The sequence below is a fragment of the Mobula hypostoma genome, chromosome 4 (genome assembly GCF_963921235.1).
Source record: "Mobula hypostoma chromosome 4, sMobHyp1.1, whole genome shotgun sequence".
Classification (NCBI taxonomy): Eukaryota; Metazoa; Chordata; class Chondrichthyes; order Myliobatiformes; family Myliobatidae; genus Mobula; species Mobula hypostoma.
Window position 1 is genome coordinate 137102237 of NC_086100.1, and position 23542 is coordinate 137125778.

The window sequence follows — 23542 nt, forward strand, 5'->3', positions numbered from 1 at the left end:
GTGGAGGCATTAGTAATGATCATTTCTGGAATGGTTGCAGAAGATGGAAAATTGTAAGTGTCACTCCACTCTTCAAGAAGAGAGAGAGGCGGAAGAAAGGAACCTATAGGCCAGTTAGTAGGGAAGATGTTGGAGTCGATTGTTAAGGATGAGGTCTCAAGGTACTTGGAGGCACATGATAAAATAGGCTGTAGTCAGCATGGTTTCCTCAAGGGATAATCTTAGCTGACCAGTCTGTTGGAATCCTTTGAAGAAATAGCAAGCAGGCTTGACAAAGGAGAATTGGTTGATGTTGTGTACTTAGATTTTTTAGAAGGCCCTTGACAAGGTACCACATATGAGACTGCTTAACAAAGTACAAAGCCATGGTGTTACAGGAAAGATTCTATCATGGATAAAACAGTGGCTGATTGGCAGGAGGAAAAGAGTGGTAATAAAAAGAGCCTTTTCTGGTTGGCTGCCGATGACTAGTGGTGTTCCACAGAGGCCTATGTTGGGACTGATTCTTTTTATGTTACATGTCAATGATTTGGATGATGGAATTGATGTCTTTGTTGCAAAGTTTGCTGATGATATGAAAATAGGTGGAGGAGCAAGTAGTTTTGAGGAAGTAGAGAGGCTACGGAAGGACTTAAACAGCTTATGAGAATGAGCAAAGAATTGGCATATGGAATCGTGTTGGGAAGTATATGGCCATGCACTTTGGAAGCAAGAATGAAAGGTTTGACTATTTTCTAAATGGAGAGTAAATTAAAGAAACTAAGGTGCAGAAGTAATTGGGAGTCCTTGTGTAGGATTCCCTAAAGGTTAATTTGCAGGTTGAGCCTGTAGTGAAGAAGGCAAATGCCATGTTAGTATTCATTTCAGGAGGACTGGAATTTTAAAGCAAGGATGTAATGTTGGAACTTTATAAAGCACAGGTGAGGCCTCACTTGGAGTAGTGTGAGCAGGTTTTGGACCCTTACCTTAGACAGGATATGCTGAAACTGGAGAGGGTTCAAAGGAGGTTCACAAAAATGTTTCTCAGATTGAATGGCTCATCATATGAAGAGCGTTTGATGGCTCTGCACCTGTATTGACTAGAATTCAGAAGAATGAGGGGTGATCTCATTGAAACCTATTGAATGGTGATAGGCTTTGATAGAGTGAATGTGGAAAAGATGTTTCCAAATAGTGAAAGAGTCTAAGATAAGAGGACCCAGTCTTAGAATAGAGGGGCATCCTTTTAGAACAGAAATAAGAGGAATTTCTTTACAAACAAGAGAAAATCTGCAGATGCTGGGAATTGCTGGAGGAACTCAGTAAGCCAGGCAGCATTTATGGAAAAAAGTACAGTTGACATTTCGGGCTGAGGCCCTTCAGCAGGAATCTCTTTAGCCAGAGAGTGGTGAATTTGTGGACATTTTTGCCACAGGCAGCTGTGGAAGCCAAGTCTTTGTGTACATTTAAGGCAGAAGTTAATAGATTCTTGAATGGTCAGGGCATGAAAGGATAAGGGGAGAAGGCAGGAGATTGGGGCTGAGAGGAAAATTAGATCAGCCATGATGAAATGGAGCCATGATGAATTTGTGGCACAGACTCAATGGGCCAAAATGGCCTAATTCTGCTCCTAGATCTTATTATCTTATGGTCTTATGGTTTGTACTTGCTAGAGTTTAAGAAAATCAGAATCATGTTTATTATCACAGACATATATTGAGACGTTTGTTGTTTTGCAGCAGTAGTACTGTGTAGCATACAAAATTTCTATATTACAAAAATAAATAGTCAAAAATAATGAGGTAGTGTTTATGGATTCATGGACCATACAGAAACCTGGTGGTAGAGGTGAAGAAGCTGTTCTTGAAATTTTGGTACAGGCTTCTATAAATCCTCCCCAATGTAGGTAAGGTGAAGAGGGCATGCCTAGGATGGTGAGGGTCTTTAATTATGGAAAGCTACCTTTTTGAAGTACTGCATCTTGATGTCCTCAGTGGCGGGAGGGTTGTGCCTGCAATGGGAATGGCCAAGTTTACAAACCCTTTGCAGCCTCTTGCAGTCTTGGAGGCGCCATACCAGGCTGTGATGCAACCAGTCAGAATATTCTCCACTGTACGTTGGTAGAATTTCTCGTGAATCTTTGGTGACGTACCAAATCTCCTCAATTTCCCAAGAAGTAGAGCTGCTGAAGTGTCTTCTTTGTGATTGCATCAATGTGATTGGTCCACGATAGATCTCCTAAGATGGGTAATGATCTTTATTCAAACATATAGAATTCCTACAGCGTTTGATGCTCTAGGTGCAGAATTGATGTTTTGCAATGAATCTTTAGAATTCACCATGAAAGGGAGCAATTATTGGGCATATTAAGAGAGAAACTAATGGACTTTTGGTAGTTAGGGAATTAAGGGATATAGCTTTAACAGGGAGATGCTGCTGAAATAAAAGCTTAACTTAATGAATGGCAGAGCGGACATTTCTCACATTCTTTTGATGTTCTGAACACGTCACTTTGGTGAGTCGTATCTCTGATCCCATATTACGCTCTGCTTTTATAATGACTTAAATTATAAGGGCAGAGGACAATGAACTCTCGGTTCATAGAGCATGAGCCCTTTTAAGGTAACAAAATTAGCATTCAATGTGATAAGCATTGAAGAAAATCCATTTCTCTAATTAAGGAGGGATATTTTGGCATTACTTCTGCTTTTGTTTTTTTTCATCAGGATATTCCCAATCTTATTATAGATGACTAATTAAGAAGTAAGAAGAGGTAGTGGTGAGAAGAATACCATGTTTATGTTTTTAACACTTCTGCAAATGCTGCACAAACTGCAGAATTTCTATTTCTGCTATGGTACTTTCTCTCCTCATTGATTTCCTGTCCTGTTCTAAAAAAAAGTGATTGGCTGCTAAAAGTAGGACATGATTGCAAACCAGAAAGAAATGGGTAGAACATAAAGATGACAAGAGGTTATACAATATTATGTACATATTTATTTCATATGACATAGCAGTTTATGGATTTCTTAATTCTGTAACAAAAGTGTTATTGATTAATTTTATCTTTATTCCCATTAATCTGCAGGGATTTCCAATTTTCCATTTGAACCCAAGTTGGAATTCACTCTTGGTAAGATCAGACACTATCTCCGTCAATGTTATAATTAGAGCCAATATCTTAAGGCATAAATATTATTGTATATGATGTGTTTTGATAGTTTGTCTTTAATTTTTATTGAAGAATTTCATACATTTTAAAAAATTAGCTTCATGAAATGATGATTTAATAAGCTGACATTTTTAACCCAGTAGGGTTGTGTTGCGCTTCTTTGTGTTTGTGATAATTTCATCTGGCTTACTTAATCAAACATTATAGTGAGACACAAATGTTTTAGCTCAAAGAAGCATCAGTTAAAATGTTATGTGCATTTTTGAGCTATACACCTGTTCATGTCTGACCTCTGAATTTCTCTCATATCTTATGTGAAAACTTGAAATAACACGTGGTTCTTTCATTTTTATTTGCCATACCAATCATAAACCTTCCAAAATTTACATGTCACGTTGAGCATCACTATACTGTATACTTCTGAGATGAAACTCTTTGCATAAATATAAACATGGGAAATTCTGCAAATGCTGGAAATTCAAACTAACACACAAAATGCTGGAGGAACTCAGCAAGTCAGGAAGCGTCTATGGAAATGAATGAACAGTCAATGTTTTGGGCTGAGACCCTTCTTGCTATTCATCTGTGGAATTTAACAGGTTCTGAAGAAGGGTCTTGGCCCAAAACAGCGACTGTTTATTCAATTCCATAGACACTGCATAAATATATATTATTTAATTCTATTACATACATGAATGTGACAATAGCAAACATTTCACATAATATTGTGTACACATGTTATTGGCAAACAACATAATGTGCACAGAATAGGTTAATTAAGAGATAAGATTGACTACAGGAGGATTATGATAACCCACAAGTTTCAGGTATCTTCATTGCCTTGGTGGTCACACATCTGTCAATTTATTAGGTAGAAGAAGGGTGCAAAGGGGACCAACCTCCAGCCACAGCAACCTCTGCCTTATCTGCATCTACATTATGAATACCAAAATGCATGTGGCCTTGGCAAACATATAGATCTTTATTAATACACCCTTTAAAAGAGCTTTAAGAACATAGATATTGTTCACAACATTTACACTGGCACCCTGTTAAAAGGTAGCTTGTTTGATCAAGTGCTAAAATGCAAAACAGTGCTAAAGTTGAAAAATGTGCCTACAATAAGCATCTTAATAAAATATTTTAAGAAACAGTACATTTTATGATTTCAAAGGACTTTTTAAGATGGAATGAGCCACCGCAAGGATTGCTGACACTTTGCTTTTAGGAGCACTGTTAAGTAGTGACAGCCTTAATACTAACAGCCTCTTCTGCTAACCTAACCCTTTCTTAATCCACTTCATTCCCTGTTCATTAAAAGTCTAGCAGTTAGCTGCTGTCCTTTCATCTTTTTAGTATAATGCAGTTATTTCTGCAGGTCAGGCACAGCTGTACAGACATCCATAGTACCAATAAATTAGTTGTCTTTCTTTGTGTCTCGGCATTCAAGGGTAATTTTCTCTGCCTCATTATGACTACATCCATTAGCTGTGGTACTTCAAGATGATGTTGTTCTAAGTATGGTACAGCAACTATTATTTGTCTGCTGTAAGTACTGGTGCTGAGCACTTCTAAGAAGGATAAGTATGTTGTTAAAGGTTAGTGGTGATCATAAAATAAAATATTAAATTTTCAATGAATAAAATGAGTTTAGCAAAACAGCAAGCTTTCTTATTTCAAGTCTTGTTTTGAGTTTTACTTTCACTATTTCTTAAGAGGATTAAAACAGGTACAGTCCTACTTATACAAATTATACTTGAGAAATTGTAGATGTGGCAACAGCAATATTTCAATTGTAGTTCTAGCAGTTTTTGTATAGTATTAATTTTTCACTCCCCACTCAGACCTGGCAGTTCCAATTGTAAACAATAATGTTGGCTTTGAGAGGAATATCTACTAAACAATGTTACTTAAAGTGGCATAACAACAATTATGGAAGAGCTTCATTCTGGGCAAAATTAAAAGATTTTATCATTGCTGAAACATAACAAAGTGCAATGTGCAAGCAAAGGACTTAATCTCCTTGTTGATTTGATTCTAATTGCTATAGTTCCTAAGAGGGGTAATGTAAAGGTAAGTGTATCATAAAGTCGTACACCATAGCTGACCCTTATGGCCCACTTCTTCCATGCTGACTGTGATACCTATCCATACTAATCTCAATTTCCTGCACTAGGCTCGTATCCCTCTCTACTTTTCCTGTCCAAGTACTTGTCCAAATGCCTTTGTATTGTTGAACTGTATCTGCCTCATCCACCTCCCCTGGCAGCACATTCCAGATACTAGTCAACCTCTCTGTGAAAAACTTACTCGCAGATCTTAACTAAATTTCTCCATTCTCACCTTAAACCTACGCCCTCCAGTTATTGATTCTCCTGCCCAGAGAAAATGAAATTCTGTCCATCTAACTTACCTATACCTCTTATGATTTTGCAAGCCTCTTTATTTGTAAACTCTCTATCATTCCAGGAAGAATGAGCCCAGACAAATCAATCTCTCTTTTTAATCACAGCCTTCAATTTCAGCCAACGGCTTGGTGAAACATACACACGCACAGTGCTGGAGGGAGTCAGCAGGCCAGGCAGCATCTACGGAAAAAAAGGTGCAGTCATCTCGAAACGTCAACTGTACCTTTTCCACAGATGCTGCCTGGCCTGCCGAGACTCTCCGGCATTTTGTGTGTGTTGCTCAGATTTCCAGCATCTGCAGATTTTCTCTTGTTAACAGCTCTCTCTATTGCCACTATATCCTTACAGTAATGTGACAATCAGAAGAGTACCCGGTACTCTAACTCCAATCTGATATTTTGTACAGCTGCAGTTAGACATCTCAATTTTAGTACTCAGTCTCTTGGCCTATGGAGACAAGCATACAGAAAGCCTTTTTATTACCCTATTTACCTGGGTCATCACTTTCAGGGAGTTACAGGCGGCACGCCAAAGTATCTCTGTATGTCAATGTTCCTACGGTGCCTATGCAGGTTTTCGCAAATAAAACAAAGTGAGATGTTTTGTGTTTAATGAAACTCGTAACACACTTTACTGAACTCCAAAACCTACACAAAAAAAATGTGCTAAAAAGCTCTTTACATAAAACCGTCATCACGTCAGACCAGCCTCCTAAAGTGAAACCCCAATCCAATGTCGGTGGTTGTGAATTATGTGCAATTCTCCCAATTATGTTACCTTAGACGGAATTCTCCATCGCTGGCATTGTGAGCCTGTCTGGAGCTCAGGTGAGCTGCCCGGCTCAGCTCCTGTGTTCCATGGGTGGGGGAACCACAGGGGCCGCTGGCTTATCCAGAAGTATGTTGACATACTCATGGTCATGTTGTGATGCCAGGGGCACAGCAGTGGAATACTCCAAATCTTGGTGGACTGGCTGAAGATGATCCACCGAAATACTTCAGTCTTACCCCTCTTATCTATGACAAGTCTTTTCTCACCTTTCCAAAATGTGGAACAGGCCGTTGTAAGGGGGCCTGAAGGGATGTTGGTGTGTGTCATGGCAGACCAAAACAAATGAGGTGGAACGTTGGTCAACAGGAACCCGAGAGTGTTGTATGCCACTATGGGAGGTAGGACTAGGTGCAAAGAAATTGAATTTACTGAAGAGGGTGGAATGCTGGTGAAAGGTCGACCAGGCAGTCATGTTGTCAGGAATTAGGTCACCTGGCACTCAGAACGTCTGCCCGTAGACCAAGTCTGCCACAGATGACTGCAGGTCCTCTTTTGGAGCATTTCTGAGCCCCAGAATGACACATGTGAGATGATCATGCCTACACTCGTCCATCAGGGAAGCCCTCAGAGCAGCCTTTCAGGAGCAACAAGACCATTCTCATTGGCCATCGGGCTGTGGGTGATACAGTGTGGTGTGATGTAGCCCAACACTGGGGTTCTGGGTCATCACAGCCTAGAGGTCTGAAATGAATTGGGGACTGTAGTCAGGGGAATTATCCGATGGGGTGCCAAACCGAGCAACTCAGGTGCTGATGAATGTCCAAGCCACGTCTATGGCCATCGTCGAAGCTGGAGGGACGACCTCTGACCACCTGGTGGTTAGGTCCACCATGGTAAGAAGGTGCATGAAACCACAGGAGGAAGGAAGAGGACCAACGGGGTTCACATTGACATGGTCAAACAGTCGCTCAGGAACCTCAAAAGGTGCTAATGTCGCCTATACATGACGGTTAATTTTTGCTCTCTGGCACTCCACACATGCAGTTTAATCATGCATGTCCTTTCTGAGGACATGCCAAACAAACTTTAGTGCAACCAGTAAAGTTTTGGCCTTCCAGCCTGGATACGAGAGACCATGTATGAGGTCAAAAACAGTCCGTCTCCAGTTTGTGGGCACGATGGGGTGAAAGCGACTGGTTGAGACATCACACAGGAGACAAACTCCAGCTTCCCCGAACTTCATGTCAGCCAGGCACAGGCCTGTGACTGCTGTTCGGTAAGCCTGGACCTCTGGGTCAGTAATCTGGTTGGCTGCCATGCCGACATAGTCAACCCCTATGTGTACGGCCTCAATGGCTGGCCGTGAGAGGCAATCAGACACGGCATTATTTTTCATCCTGGTATGTTGTTTATCAGTTGTGAACTCAGACATCTAGGCCAAGTGGCGTTGCTGTTGTGCGGACCAAAGGTCTGATATTTTGGGCCATTGCATACCATGGGGTTTGTGGTCAACAAGCACTGTAAATTGGCAACCCTCTAGAAGAAAACAAAAGTTGTGGACAGGCAGTTAGAGACCAAGAATCTCACAGCCAAAAGTGCTGTACTTGCTTTTGGGGGGACGGAGATGGCGGCTGAAGAGGGGGAGTTGCTGCCATATGCCTCTGACCAACTGTTCATGCACAGCACCCACAGCATAATCTAAGCTTCAGTAGTAATGGTTGTAGGTGTATTGGGGAGCAGATGTGCCAGTAGGGTCACGTTAGAAAGAGCTCGTCTGGTGTCATCAGTTGCCTGGTCATGTCAGCTGACCAGTGAAATACTTGATTCGGGGTATTTCCTTTAAGTGCACTATACAGGGGGAGCATAAGTTCAGCAGCTCACAGGATGAAGCAGTGATAGAAATTCACCATACGTAAAAACTCCTGGAGCTTTCTTGTAGTTCTAGGCAGTGGGAAATCCATAATTGTGGCTGTTTTTGATGAGAGGGTTTTTGCACCTTCTGCAGCGAAAGTCAATGGTTGACAACTCAGACTGGCATTTAGCAAGGTTAATAATCAATCCACGTCGGCTTAATTGCTCGAAAAGTGCGCAGAGATGAGATACATGTTCGGATTTCGATGCACTGGTGACAAGTATGTCATCCAGGTAAACAAAACAAAATCTAAGTCTTTTAACACAGAGTCCATCAGCCAATGGAAAGTCTGTGCTGCATTTTTCAGCCCAAACAACATTCGCAGAAACTCAAAAAGGTCTACCTAGTTCGACTATGGAAAAAAATTAAATTTCTGGCTAAGTGTGCCGAAAAGTCTTGGATGTGTGGGACTGGGTAACAATCAGGGGTGGTGGCCCCATTAAGGCATCGGTAATCACTACATGTGTGGAAACCACCTTCAGACTTGGGGACCATACGGAGGGGTTATTCAACTGTCGTACAATTCCAAGTTTTTCCACGTTGGCATACTTAGTCTTCGTGGTTGCCAGGTTTTCTGGGCCCGGTCTAGGCATGTGGCCATGGACCGGTGAGCCAGTTGTGGGAATGTGGTGCTCAACCCCATGTTTTGTGAGTGGTAGGGGAGAACGTGGGCTTGGTGAGGTCTGGGCATTTCCCTAGCAGTTGAGTGAACTCACATGCAGTGGTGCATGCATTTGACAGTCATTGTGGGGAACTTACTGGGGAGCAGGGTAATGACATCCACAAGCTGGCAGTTCTTAAGGTCGACTAACAGCTTTTGGGGACACAGGAAACCTGTCAGGATGAAATCCCTTGTGTAACGTCGCCAATTTAAGCAGAACATCACCCATCATCTACCTTAATTCTGGATCCTGCTGCTGGTGGTGACCTCCAGTGAGGTTTCATCGCTCTTTGCCTTCTCATTAATAGGCGATGCTGGCAGCCCCAAAAGGATGTTCCTAAAGTATAGTGGACAACTGTGGCAGCTGGAAGCCACGGTGTTCACAGATCTTTGATGTCCCGATATTCTGGCTCTGTCGAAGCTACAAGGCAGTCGGCACTTCCTAGTGTTCATACCAAAGTGAGCGTGGTAAAAACACAGGCCCGGTGTCATCTGTGTCCTTATATTGGGGGCCTTGCTGACCAGGCTTATTGAGGTAGAGGAAGATGGAGGAATGATGTAATACTGCCCAGCTGAATGTCGACTATCAACCATTTTAGCAAGTTCCCTGTAGTCCTTCACGGGCGTATTAGCAAGAGCTATGTGAACTTGATCAGGCATTTGCTGCATGAGACGTTCTTTGATAATAAAACAAGGATGGAGATTTCCCAGGGGAGAAAGCATGTGGTCCATTAACTCTGAAGGCCTAGCATTACCAAGGCTGGGTAAGGAGAGCAACTGTTTGACATGCTCAGACTCCGATAGTCTAACAGTCTGTAAAAGGTGAGTTTTCAGTGATTGGTATTTATCATGTTTAGGCAGGTGTTCACCACTCACGCAGCCGTGGAATTGCTGAGTGACGCTATCACATAGTAAAATTTGATGTCTTCTGCAGAGATCTCTCCAAGAGCGAACTGAGCCTCAGCTTGTACAAACCAAGCGACGGCATTTTGCTCCCGAAACTCTGGCAGTTTCAAAGTGACTGCAATGGCCGACATGTTCGATAACTCTGGAATCATTCTAGAGCACAGGGGTCACCAATGTAGGTTTTTGTAAATAGAACAAAGTGAGGCATTCTATGTTTAATAAAACCTGTAACACGTTTTGTTGAACTCCAAAACATACACACAAAAGCGCACTAAAAAACTCTTTATGTAAAAACGCCAGTCTCTTAAATTGAAACCCCAACTCAATGTCAGTGGTTGCGAATTATCTACTTTGCTCACAATTACATTACGCTACATTTATATAGTATATGTCTTACCAGAAATTGACTTCTCAAAGTCCAATACCTCACGCATATTCATCATATCCTTAGGCAATCTTCTTTGCTATGCAGGATTTCCCTAATTTTCATATTGTCTGCGATCTTGCTAATATTCCATGGCTACATGCATAGATTACTCCTTTGATCCCCTTGGGATCCTATCACTTCCTTAGCTATCCTCATATTTCTAATATACTTATAAAACAAGTTGAAGTTCAGTTTAATGATCTTAAACTGTACACATCTATACTGCCAAATGAAACAACATTCCTCCAGACTGAGGTGCACAACACAATACAATATAACTCACACACGTAGCACATAAACAAATTGCCATAAGTAAATTAACAAATAATAATGTACATTTATGTCACAGGTTAAAAAGTGAAGAGTATAACACTACTGGTGCTTCATACATGCGGAGACCTGGGAGGTGTCAGGGAGTTCAGGAGTTTAGTAGTCTTATGGACTGGAGGAAGAAGCTATCTCCCATCCTAACAGTTCTTGTCCTAATGTTACGGTCCTTCCTGTCCAATGGTAGGGGTTCAAAGAGATTGTTGGATAGATGAGAGATAAGACATTGTGGCCATTACAGGGACTTGGATGTCTCAGGAGCAGGAATGGCTTCTTAGTGTGCCCAGCTTTAGATGTTTCCAAAAGGACGTGGAGGGAGGCAAACGAGGTGGGGCGAGGCATTGCTAATCAGGGATAGTATCATGGCTGCAGAAGAGGAGGAAGTCATGGAGGGATTCTCTACTGAGTCAGTCTGGGTGAAGTCAGAAACAGGAAGAGGGCAATAACTCTACTGGGTGTCTTTTATAGACCACTCAATAGTAACAGAGACATCGAGGAGCAGATAGGGAGACAGATTCTGGAATGGTGCAATAATAATAGGCTTGTTGTGATGAGTGATTTTAACTTTCCTAATATTGTCTGGCATCTCCGTAGAGCAAGGGGTTTAGATGGGGTGGAGTTTGTTAGGTATGTTCAGGAAGGTTTCCTGATGCAATATGTAGATAAGCCAACAAGAGGAGAGGCTGTACTTGATCTGGTACTGGGAAATGATCAGGCGTCATATCTCTTGGTGGGAGAGCATTTTGGAGGTAGTGATCACAATTTATCTCCTTTACCATAGCGCTGGAGAGAGATAAGAGCAGACAATTTGGGAAAACATTTAATTTGGGTAGGGGGAAATATGCTGCTATTAGGCAGAAACTTGAGCATAAATTTGGAGCAGATGTTCTCAGGGAAATGCATGGCAGAAATGTGGCAAATGTTCAGGGATCACTTACATGGTATGCTGCATAGATTGGTTCCACTGAGGCAGGGAAAGAATGATAGGGTAAAAGAACCATGGTGTACAACAGGCGTAGAAAATCTGGATTGGAAGAAAAGAAAAGCTTATGAAAGGTTCAAAAAATTAGGTACTGTTAGAGGTCTAGAAAATTACGGGGTTGTCAGGAAGGAGCTTAAGAATGAAATTAGGAGAGCTAGAAGGGGCCAAGAGAAGGCCTTGGCAAGCAGGATTAAAGAAAACCCCAAGGTATTCTACAAGTATGTGAAGAGCAAGAGAATGAGCCATGTGAGAATAGGACCAATCAGGTGTGATGGTAGAGACCTTTGCATGGAGTCGAAGAAAATAGCAGAGGTACTTAATGAATACTTTGCTTCAGTATTCACCAGGGAAAAGGACCTTGGCAATTGTGAGGATGACTTACAGGAGACTGAAATGCTTGAACATATGGACATTAAGAAAGAGGATGTGCTGGAGCTTTTGAAAAGCATTGTTAGATAAGTCAATGGGTCTGGATGAGATATACCCCAGGCTACTGTGGGAAATGAGGGAGGAGATTGCTAAGCCTCTGGCGATGATCTTTACATCATCGATAGGGACGGGAGAAGTGCCAGAGGACTGGAGGGTTGCAAATGTTGTTTCCTTGTCCAAGAAATGGAGTAGAGATAACCCACAAAATTATAGACCAGTGAGTCTGACTTCAGTGGTGTGCAAGTTGTTGGAGAAGATCCTGAGAGGCAGGATTTATGAGCATTTGGAGGGATAGTCAGCATGGCTTTGTCAAGGGCAGATCTGCCTTATGAGCCTGATTGAATTCTTTGAGGATGTAACAAAACACATTGATGAAGCTAGACTTTTGGATGTAGTGTATATGGATTTCAGTAAGGCATTTGATTAGGCTCCCTGTGCAAGGCTCATTTAGAAAGTAGGGATTCAAGGAGACCTTGCTTTGTGGATCCAGGACTGGCCTGCCCACAGAAGGCAAAGGGTGGTTGTAGGTGGTTCATATTCTGAATGAGGGACGGTGTCCAGTGGTGTTCTGCAGGGATCTGTTCTGGGACCCCTCCTCTTTGTGATTTTTATAAACAACCTGTATGAGAAAGTAGAAGGGTGGGTTAGTAAGTTTGCTGATGACACAAAAGTTGGGAATGTTGTTGTGGATAGTCCGAAGGGTTGTCAGAGGTTACAGCAAGACATCAACAGGATGCAGAATCAGGCTGAGAAGTGGCAGATGGAATTCAACCCAGATAAGTGTGAAGTGATTCATTTTAGTGGTCAAATTTTAATGGTAAGACTCTTGGTAGTGTGGAGGATCAGAGAGATCTTGGGATCTATATCCTTTAGGACACTCTAAGCTGCTGCACAGGTTGACAGTATTGTAAGGCAGTGTACGGTGTGTTGGCCTTCATCAGGAGCTGTGAGGTAACGTTACAGCTATATAAGACCTTAGTTAGACCCCACTTAGAGTACTGTGTTCAGTTCTGGTCACCTCACTACAGGAAGGATGTGGATACTGTAGAGAGTACAGAGGAGATTTACAAGGATGTTGCCTGGATTGTTAAACGTGCCTTATGAGAATAGGTTGAGTGAACTTGGCCTTTTCTCCTTGGAGCACTGGAGGGTGAGAAGTGACCTGACAGAGGTATATAAGATGATGAGAGGCGTTGATCATGTGGATAGCCAGAGGCTGTTTTCCAGGGCTGAAATGGCTAACACGAAGGAGCATAGTTTTAAGGTGCTTGGAAGTAGGTGCAAGGGGGATGTCAGAGGTAAGTTTTTCACACAGAGAGTGGTGGGTGTGTGAAATGCACTGCCAGTGACGGTGATAGAGGCCAATACAACAGGGTCTTTTAAGAGACTCTTAAATAGGTAAATGAAGCTTAGAAAATAGGGGGCTATGCAGTAAGGAAATTCTAGACAGTTTCTAGAGTAGTTTATATGGTCGGCACAACATTGTGGGCTGAAGTGCCTGTAATATGCTGCAGATTTCTATGTTCTATGTTCTATAAGAAGAATCATTGCAAAGGGCCCTGTGCTCATAATAAATATTTCTGAGTGAGGGACTCCAATCATACTCTCACAGTCATTGTAATCCTTTGTCGGGACTTGTGGTCAGATGCCTTGCAATTCCCACACCAGACAGTGATGCAGCTGGTCAAGACAATCGCGATGGTGCTCCTGTGAAAGATGGTTAAAATGGGGGTGGGGGAGCCTGATTCACCTCAATATCCTCAGGAAGTGGAGGTGGTGCTGTGCTTTCTTGACTGAAGAAGTGCTGTTGAGAGACCAGGTGAGACTGTCCGTTAGGTGCACTCCCAGAAACTTGGTGCTCTTCACCCTTTCCACAGAGAAGCCATGTCTGTGCCATGAGGAGTGGTCAGCCTGCACCTTCCTAAAATCCACAATCACCTTTTTGGTCTTGTCCATAACAACTCAATGTGAGTTGTACTCACACCATTCTACCAGCTACTCGACCCACTCTCTACCTGCTGCCTCGTCATCGTTGTTGATGAGGCCAACCACTGTTGATTCATCAGTGAACTCGGTGATTTGGTTTGAACTGGATCTAGCAAAGCAGTCATGTGTCAGCAGTGGGGAGCAGCGGTGCTCAACATAATGGAGCTTGGGATGTTTCTGCCAACACAGATTGACTTTGGTGTTTCTGTCAAGAAGTCCAGGGTCCAGTTACAGAGAGAGGTGTTGAGGCCCAACGAGAATAGTTTACCCACTGACTTCTGAGGGATTTCACACCAGGCAGAGTTTGAGAAAGAGCATCCTGGCATACGGGGCACCATTTTCCAGTGGGACGGGACGAAGTGGAGTGCAGAGGCTATGGGATCATCATTGGACCGATTTTAGTGATAAGTAATTGGAAAGGGTCCAATATAGCAGGAAGATGGGAGTTAATGTGATCCATAACCAGCCACTCAAAGCACTACATTATTGTTGAGGTAGTCACTGAGGCAGGTTGCTTTTGGGCACTGGAATAATGGTGCTGCCTTGAAGCCTGAGGGGACAGTGGACTGTTCCAGAGAGATAATGAAGAGGTCTGTCAGAACCTCTGTTAAGTGGGCTGCACGGTCCCTCAGCACCCTACCGGGTATGTTATCAGGCCTCACAACTTTCCCTGGGTTGACCATGGCTAAGGTCATTCTCACATTAGCTACAAGCAGACAGAGTACCTGCTCCTTGGGTGGGGAAGGAGGGGGCCTTCCTCACCAGCACACCATTGTGTGCAAACAAAAACATTCAGCCTGTCAAGAAGAGAAGTGTCACTGTATTTGACATGTAGGGTGAGCTTATAGTACATTATAGTCTGAATGCCTTATGTCTCTGATGTCAAAGAAATGGATGTATATTCTCTGTGAATAATCCCATTTTGCCTTCCTGAAGCTATGGGAGTTGCATCTCTTGTTGTCCCGAGAGCTGTCTTATCCTCTAATCTGAAGGCAGCATCCTGATCTCTCAGCAGTGCCCTGACCTCTGCTGTCTGCTGTCTGCTGTCTGCTGTGGCTTCTAATTTGCCCTTGCACAGATGCGTTTAATAACAGTGAAGTCCTTTGTGTACTTCTCTATGTAGCCACAGATCTCGATGTTAATGTGATGGTCGTAGGTAGCTGCCTCCCTGAACATGTAATGCTGAGGTTGCTCCTTCTGGCCAGGTCCATATCTCCCTTTGAAGTAGCATGACAGAAAAGTGGTCAGAGAATCCAATGGGGAGCAGCTTTGTATGTACCAAAGATCTTGATGTAAACCAGTCTAATGCGTGTTGCGTACCCCGTAATGGGTTAAAGAACCAGCAGAAATGGAAAACACCCTGGAGTCTGGTAGTGCTATTAACTAATGGTATTTATTAGTAACTACGCAATACAGTGATATAAAATCAGATAAATCAAACAGCTTAGCAAAGTTCATGCATATATAAGTGTGGAAATATAAAAACCAAGCTTCTTCAAGCCTGGGGGTAAATGGATATATGGTGATGCGTAAATGAAATCAGTTCAGTTTGTGATATTGATTTGAGTAGTGATGGAAAGAGAGAGGTGTTGTGGTTGTCCGCGTAAGCCGATGCCATTGATTCTTCCCATTGTCCTCCGAAACTTCCAAGTTAGCCAAACTTGACCAACTTAAGAGCACCGTCTGCAAGTGATAGTCTACCAACCCAGGCAAAGGTTAGACACACTGGTAGCCTCCACAGGGTTGCTCTTTCACGCACTAATAATCACAGATCGATTTCTCACAATCGATCCTCAGTCCCACACTCTTGGGTGCCTGAACAGGATAGTGGTAACTTCACCACACCTCAGTGCATTTGCGTGTCCTGTGAAACAAGCAATTACGCTGGTTTAAGTACTGTTGTGCTGAACACCAGCTGTCCATCAAGTAGCTCCTCCCTTCTCTCTCACTGTAGAAACTCAAAAGCTGGCAGTGTCCTTGCAGAAATCCCAAACAAACTGTGAGCAGTCTTCGCCCCTCTCTCTCTCGGTAACAAGTTGTCTGTGCTGTACAGCTGCATGGTCTCTCTCTCTCTTTTTAAAGGCACAGTCCATAAGGGATAATTCAGGATCCCATCACATGCGTTCTTGCCTCTGGTAGCAAAGTCAGTATTGCTGAAAGAATTTAGGCAGGACTGTTTTTAAGTTAACATGGTTGAAGTCACTTGCAACAATAAAGAAACCGTTGAGCTGTGTGGTTTGCAATTCACTGATGGTGCTATAGAGCTCTCACAGCACTTACCCAGCATTAGTCCGTGGGAGAGAATGTATTAGACCATAATCACAATAGCAGTGAATTCCCTCGGTAAATAGACGGGCCTGCACTTCACCATTAAGAATTCTATCATAGGCAAACAATGAGTCATCACCCCTGAAACGTTCACATTAATGTAGAGATATGCACCTCCACGGTGGGTCTTGCTGGAGAATGTGGTCACTCGGTTGGCCCGAAAAAAGAAGAAACCCCCTAGCAGCTAGAGTCTTGCTGGATAGCCACTTCAGGGGTAGTATCCTGGAGCCACGTTTCCATCAGGATGACCACGCAGCTGTCCTTCATCTCACACTCATTCAGTTTTAGATGCAGCTAATCTTGTTTATTTCCCAGCAAATGAACATTTGAAAGCTGAATCAAAAGGTTTTAGTAATCTTCTTAATTCCACTTTCCTAGGTCTTTCTTGGATCCTTTTCGCCCTCTTAATTTCTTTCTTAAATTCTGTTCAATATCCCCAATAAACCTCAAGTAAATCATTCAGTCCCAATTTCCTGTACCTGACATATACTTCTTATTTTTCCCTGATTAAACCTTCAATATCCTTTGTCAACTAGGGTCTAGGGTTCCCTGAACTTACCATTCCACTTATCAGATGTTGTTTCCCCACCATTAATCACTCCCCATCTACACTGTCTTATACTAGTTTAGGGTCCTAATGTAAGCATTACCTTTTATTTTTCCCATGGCTATCTTGAAGATTACTGAACTGTGGTCATTGTTCCCAAAAGGTTCGCCCATGGACACCTCAGGATTGCAATCTATCTGCAGTGCAATGTATTCTCACCTCCTGAATCCCTCTCTGTCATGTCATGGAGCATTAAGCTGACAGTCCTGTCTTTCTGTGTATGACATACCACCAGGTTCAGGAATGGTCGTTACCCATCAACCATCTTGAACCAGAGGGGATAACTTCACTAAACTTCACTCATCTGAACACTGAACTGTTCCAACAACCTATGGACTCATTTTCAAGGACTCTTTATCTCATGTTTTCAATATTTATTGCTATGTATTTATTAATTATTATTAATATTATTATTTTGTTTATTTTTCCTTTGTATTTGCACAATTAGTTGTCTTTTGCACATTGGTTTGTCTGTCTTGTGTGCTATGTACTTCATCCTCCCCTGCTATACAACAGAGCCTGTCATGATACAGCCAATTTGGCTGCTGTTTTTCTCTATAGGTCTGGGACTCCTGACTTCTACCTGGTTTGCCACATCTGGCAAGAGGGGCACTCTTTTACCCTACCTCAGCTTACTGCATTGTTGCTCAGCTTTCTTGCTGAAACCTCTCATCAAAATCTCTGCATTTTGACCTCAAGTACTGCTGCTCTCAAAATGTTCACTCCAGTGTAGTTGCTTCTGCTTTACCTACCACATTTTATAGCTCAAAAAATCTTCCATCCCTTTGCCTCCACAGACGTTGTTTGACCAGCTGAGTTCCTTCAGCAAATGTAGAACCCCCATTTAAGGAAAAAGGGAGGAAAGAAAGAGGGAAAATGGGCAAACAATTTTAACATAATTATCATAGAAAATACTGGAAAATATTACCAAAGAAGTATCATGAAGCACGTTGAACAGAATAGTAGGGTTGGGGAGAATCAACATGGATTCATGAGAGGGAACTCATGTTTCACAAATCTCAATGATTCAGGAATAGTTTCTTCCCCTCTGCCATCAGATTTCTGAATGAACATTGAATCCATGAACACTATCTCACTTCTTCTCTCTTTTTGCACTACTAATTTAATTTAACTTTTTAATATACAGTATATATAACTTACTGTAATTTACAGATTTTGTTATTATGTGTTGCAATGTAGTGCTGATGCATAACAACAAATTTCACGACATATACCAGTGATTATAATCTTATTCTGATTCTGAACTGTGAGGGTTTTTCGAGGTTGTAACCAGCAGAATACATAACTTGGATTCAGTGGATGTGCTGCATTTGGACCTTCAGAAGTTCTTCATTAATTAAGATAGCACTGAGGGTTTGGTGCAAACAGAGAACAGAAACAAATGAGTCAGAGTTAGTCGATGATGGTATGGCACTGGGGTCCCATCTGTTTGTAGTGTCATTGATTTAGATGAGGGAGCCAATGTAATAAGTCCACATTGCCCAATGATACTGAGATGCATGTCAGTGTGGACATTTCAGAGGGCTACAGAGAGTCTGAGTAAATGGGCAAGAATGGGACAAGTGGAATATAATGTGGAAGAATGTGAAGTCATGCTCTTTGTAGGAAACATTAGTAAAGTGGTGTATTTTTAATGTTGAAATTGAAAGGTGCTTATGTTCAAAAGGACTTGGATTATTTGTCTCAGTTCTTTGAAAATTAACACGCAGATTCAGCAAACAATCACAAAGAGAAAATGTGTGTGGGAATTCATTGATTAGAAAGGAAGGGTATTTTACTGCAATTATGTATAGCACTGGTAAATTTGCACTGTATATAATTCAATTGGTGGTCTCCCTTTCTTTGGAAGGATACATGTAACAGAGAGAGTGCAATGAAGGGTCACTGGATTGATTTCTAATATTGGAGTGGGGAGTTAAGTGTCAGGATGAGAAGCTTGCTGTCTGAAAAGAGATTAAGCAGACTGACTCGAGGCTGCACAAATGGCTGGTGTCCAGACCAGGGGTCACTGATTTAAAATAAAGGGGAAGTAATTTAGCATGAAGATGAGAAGAAATTACTTCAACATATGGTAAAGAATCTTTGGAATTCTCTATATTCGAAATTTTGTCACTGAGGATATTCAAGATAAAGATTGATAGATTTTTGGATGTTATGGGAGATGGCAAAATAGTGTTGGGGTAAAAGAAGTAAATAATCAACCATAATCTCAATGAATTACAGGGTCGATGAATGCTTCTATTTCTTATGTATCAAAAATTTGAATCACTGCCCCCTTAAAAATTTTGTCATGATTCTAAAAATAGTGTATATAGGACTTGGCCGAAATACCCTTCAATTTGAACATGAAGTACAAATTGTGTGCTGCCTCACCCACTAACCAACAACAGAAAATTGAAGGAATACTGTAAATCTCTATCTTACCTCTTACAATGAATACAATGCATGCAAAATGTATAAAAATGTGTCCATGTGCATAGCTGGCTTGTGGCAAAACACAAATTAAAATGCAGATGAAAAACAATAAATGACTTTTTTTGCGTTTAATATTGGCTACAGAAAGCTTGACTAATCAAGGCAGCTCCAGTAATATGAGCCATAATCATCTATTTAGTGGAAAATATGGTCAATAAGTCTGCAGATGTCATTTAAATTGGTTCAATTCAGATGGTTGTCACTATCCCAGAAGCGTATTAGATTTTGACATTTTTTTTCTTCTAAGTATTATAAACAAGTCATTTGTGGAACCATGTTTACAATAACCACATTGTTTTCCCTTCACTTAGCTGTGAAGCTTTAAACTGCAGCAATATTGTTTGGAGCAATTCCACTCTCAGTTTAAAGAGTACTCTGATGGATATTCACTTGATACACTGTTCATTTTAGTACTAAATATGTTGCAGTATTTGATCATTAGGGATGAATTAACTACAGTAATCTGGATATTGATTCGAGCCAGTAAAAATATAAATTTGTTTTTCAGGATGAACAGTGGATTTTATGATAAGGAATATATGTAAAATTTCGTTCATTTTCAAATTTAACTTCTTATTTGTTATTGGATCTTCTTTTCTTGGTAATACAGTTTGTTCTTCAATTGTTCTTTCTGGGATGCTCAGTTTTATGCAAACCAGACCATAAGACCATGAGACATAGGTGCAGGGCTAGGCCATTCTGGCCATTAAGTCCGCTCTGCCATTCTGTCATTGCAGATTTATTTTCCCTCTCAATCCCATTCTCCTGCCTTCTCCCCGTAACATTTGATGGCTTGACTAATCAAGAACATTTCAACCTCTGCTTTAAATATACCCAATGACTTGGCCTCCTCCGCCATCTGTGACAATGAGTTCCACAGATTCACTACCCTCTGATTAAAGATGTTCTTCCTCATCTCTATTTTAAGCGGATGCCCCTTTATTCTGAGGCCATGCTCTCTGGTCCCGGTCTCCCCCGCCACAGGAAACATCCTCTCCACATTATTCTGTCTATGTTTGATAAGTTTCAGTGAGATCCCCGCTCATTCTCTGAAATTCCAATGAATGCAAGTCCAGAACCATGAAACACTCCTATATTAACCCTTTCATTCTTGTAAACCTCCTCTGGACCTTTTCCAATGCCAGCACATCTTTTCTTAAATAAGGTGCCCAAAACTGTTCACATTACTCCAAGTGTGGTCTGATCAATGCATTATAAAGCCTCAGCAATATATCTTTGTTTTAATATTCTAGTCCTCTCAAAATACGAAGGGTGATTGATATGTTCGTGGCCTAAGGTAGAAGGAGTCAATTTTAGAAAACCTAGCACACTTATTTTTCAACATAGTCCCCTCCTACGTTTACACACTTAGTCCAGCAGTCGTGGAGCATATGGATCTTGGACCTCCAGAAAGTGTCCACAGCAGGGGTGATTGATAAGTTCCTGGCCTAAGGTAGAAGGAGATGAGTTATACAGCTCTTGTTACATGCACATGCAGGTCAACTCTTTGAGTAATTATGTAGAAAGTTTGAAGTTAATAACTCATCTCCTTCTGTCTTAGGCCACAAACTTATCAATCACCCCTGATGAGTTATACCTGCAGTCCTGTGCAGTAGCCGCTCCATACCAGGAAACTATGCTGACTTTGGCTTATTTTATTACATGCCTCCAAGTATCCTGAAACTTCATACTTAAGAATGGACTTCAACATCTTCTCAACCAATGATGTCAGGCTAACTGGCCCATAATTTTCTTTCTTCTGACTCATAAAGAATGAAGTGACATTTGCAATTTTCCAATCCTCAGGAACTATTCCGGAATCTAGTGACTCTTGAAAGTTCATTACTGGTGCCTCCACAATCTCTTCAGCTACCTCTTTCAGGTGATTTATCTACCTTCAGGCCTCACAGCATCCCAAGCACCATTTATTTAGTAATAACAACTATGCTCACTTCTGCACCTGGACACACTCAAATTTTTGGCATACTGCTAATATCTTTCCACAGTGATGACTATCACAAAATACTTCAAGCTTTTCTGCCATTTTTTCCCACCATTTCCCCATTATTACTTCTCCAGTGCAATTTTCTAGTGGTTCAAAATGCACTCTTTTACTTTTTATATAACTGAAAAAAACTTCTGGTATCCTTTGTTACATTATTGGCTAGTGTTTCATATTTCACCTTTTCTCTACTTATGGCTGTATTAGTGAGGAAGGAAAAGGGAATTCACAACAAATCCCAGGCTGTCACATGAGTTTAGTTTGAATAAATTCCAGAAATGTGAACAATAATTCCAAATCTGCGTCAGCCAGGGCAGTAGTAGGGAAACAATGACTGCACTCTGAAAGTGAGCTGGGATTTAGCCAGGATTGCCACTTCTGATTGTTATCCAACTTATATGCAAGTTTCTGGACTTATTTTTCACTGTACGTGAAGGCAGAATATTTGAACAAGATTCCCGATACTGCTTTTTAAGATGGTTAGACAGTCCAAAATGAGCCATTCCATTTCTGACCTCATAACATCAGTTTCTAAATTTGCCTTTTCTCCCCAATAAGTCTTACAATCATTCGGCAAGGATTTTTAGTGTGCTTGTCATTTCTGTTTCTTATTTAATCTCAAGTTTTTCCAGCTCATTAATTTCCTGTTTCTGATGCAAATATAATTCATATAAATGAGGGTTTTTGCCTTTTCATACCTATCATGTTGCCACAACCCCTCACAGTTTGCAACAGAAGATATTCACCTTATTACTTTGCTGCCATTGTTTTTATGAAGACTGCTGGTCTAACTCTCTTGACATTATTGTCAGTATTGTCACTGTTTTTGTGAATTTTTCGCCACTTATGTTGCCAGATAAATACATCATAGAACAAAAATCCTCCTGGTTTAGGTTAAGATTGAGGTTAAGGTTAGAGGAACCAAACTCTCTAGCCCACAATAAAAGGTGACAGAATCACACTGTGCAAATTGTCAAACCTTTCATTGCAATTCTGGTAGCTTGTGAATTTTATGCTACAAACTCATTTGAATGATTGGAATGACAGAGCAATTATGCTGTTGATTGGTTGCCTGCAGCGGTAAGAAGCAATTATCTTGAGTGCCTAACACTAGTTATAGATAGCAAAATGGACATGTGTGGTTTTTAGAGCAGCGAATGATTGACTTGCAGGACTCAAAAAACAATAAAGAAAGGCAAAACTGAGTGGGAGTGGATGGACTGTAGGAGAGATGTTCTTTATTTGTAGGGACCAGAGGAAGCTATCTGGACCCTTGATAAAAGGTGATGTGGGTGGATAGATATTAGACTTGTGCCACAAATCAAGTACCAAGGAAATGGATGCAACAAAGTTTAGTGACCTCAGACGGATGGTCAAAGTCTAAACGCACCCACAAATACCACATCTTCAAAAGCATCAGTAATCCTATCCTTAACTTACTTTCACCATAACACCATTTGTTGGATCATTTGATCTAACAATTCATATATTCTATTTGAACCAACCTTCATCTATTCCATTTTAACCATTAGCGCCCCCTGCAAGTTACACACATACTACATCTTCAACGAGCACACGTTGCCTGTAATTTAACCATGGCAACTAAATTAATCAAACACTTAATATTCACCGATACACTTCTGTCTCTTTTAAAATCTTAAGATTTTACATGACCGGGGCAGCCGGAACAAAGTGTAGGGATCCAGTTGTTTCTGCAGTCACTAAAACCCCATCTGGATAGCATTGCCATTGCTGCATTGACGGCTTGCCATGAGCCCAAATTCACTGAAAGTTACAGTAATTCTCCTTCTTGTATTCCACTTCCTCCTCACCTCACAATCTGTTTGACCTTCAAGCTGCAGATAATGTGATTCTCACCTCTTCCTTTCCATAACCCCTGAACCTCACCACCCCTCTCTCTCTTCCTCTTTCATCACCTGTGACGTAGCCTTGTGTCTTTCTTCTCATGGATGCCCTTTAACAGCAATCAGGCCAGGCAATGGAAGATCAGAGGACAGGGATAATGAAGACAAACATCAAGTTATTTCACCTGCCACCAGCTTTGAGACAGGCATCATGTATAAGGCGTGGCATAGACATGGCATATGCATGTGGTGAAACAACTGAGCTAGCACCACAGAAATAGAGC

At 41.5% G+C, this 23542-nt stretch overlaps 1 protein-coding gene across 4 annotated transcripts in view; it reads left to right on the forward strand.

Annotated features, from left to right (window-relative positions):
* The window catches only part of inpp4b (inositol polyphosphate-4-phosphatase type II B), an 805146-nt gene that overhangs the window by 393244 nt on the left and 388360 nt on the right, over positions 1-23542 (forward strand). For 3 of the 4 annotated variants that reach the window (XM_063046598.1, XM_063046596.1, XM_063046597.1), the window contains exon 6: positions 3068-3112. The exons of the other annotated variant lie outside the window; for it this stretch is intronic. In XM_063046598.1, the coding sequence (XP_062902668.1) occupies positions 3068-3112 (45 nt within the window). The remainder of the gene's footprint in view (positions 1-3067; positions 3113-23542) is intronic. 4 annotated transcript variants of the gene reach the window in all.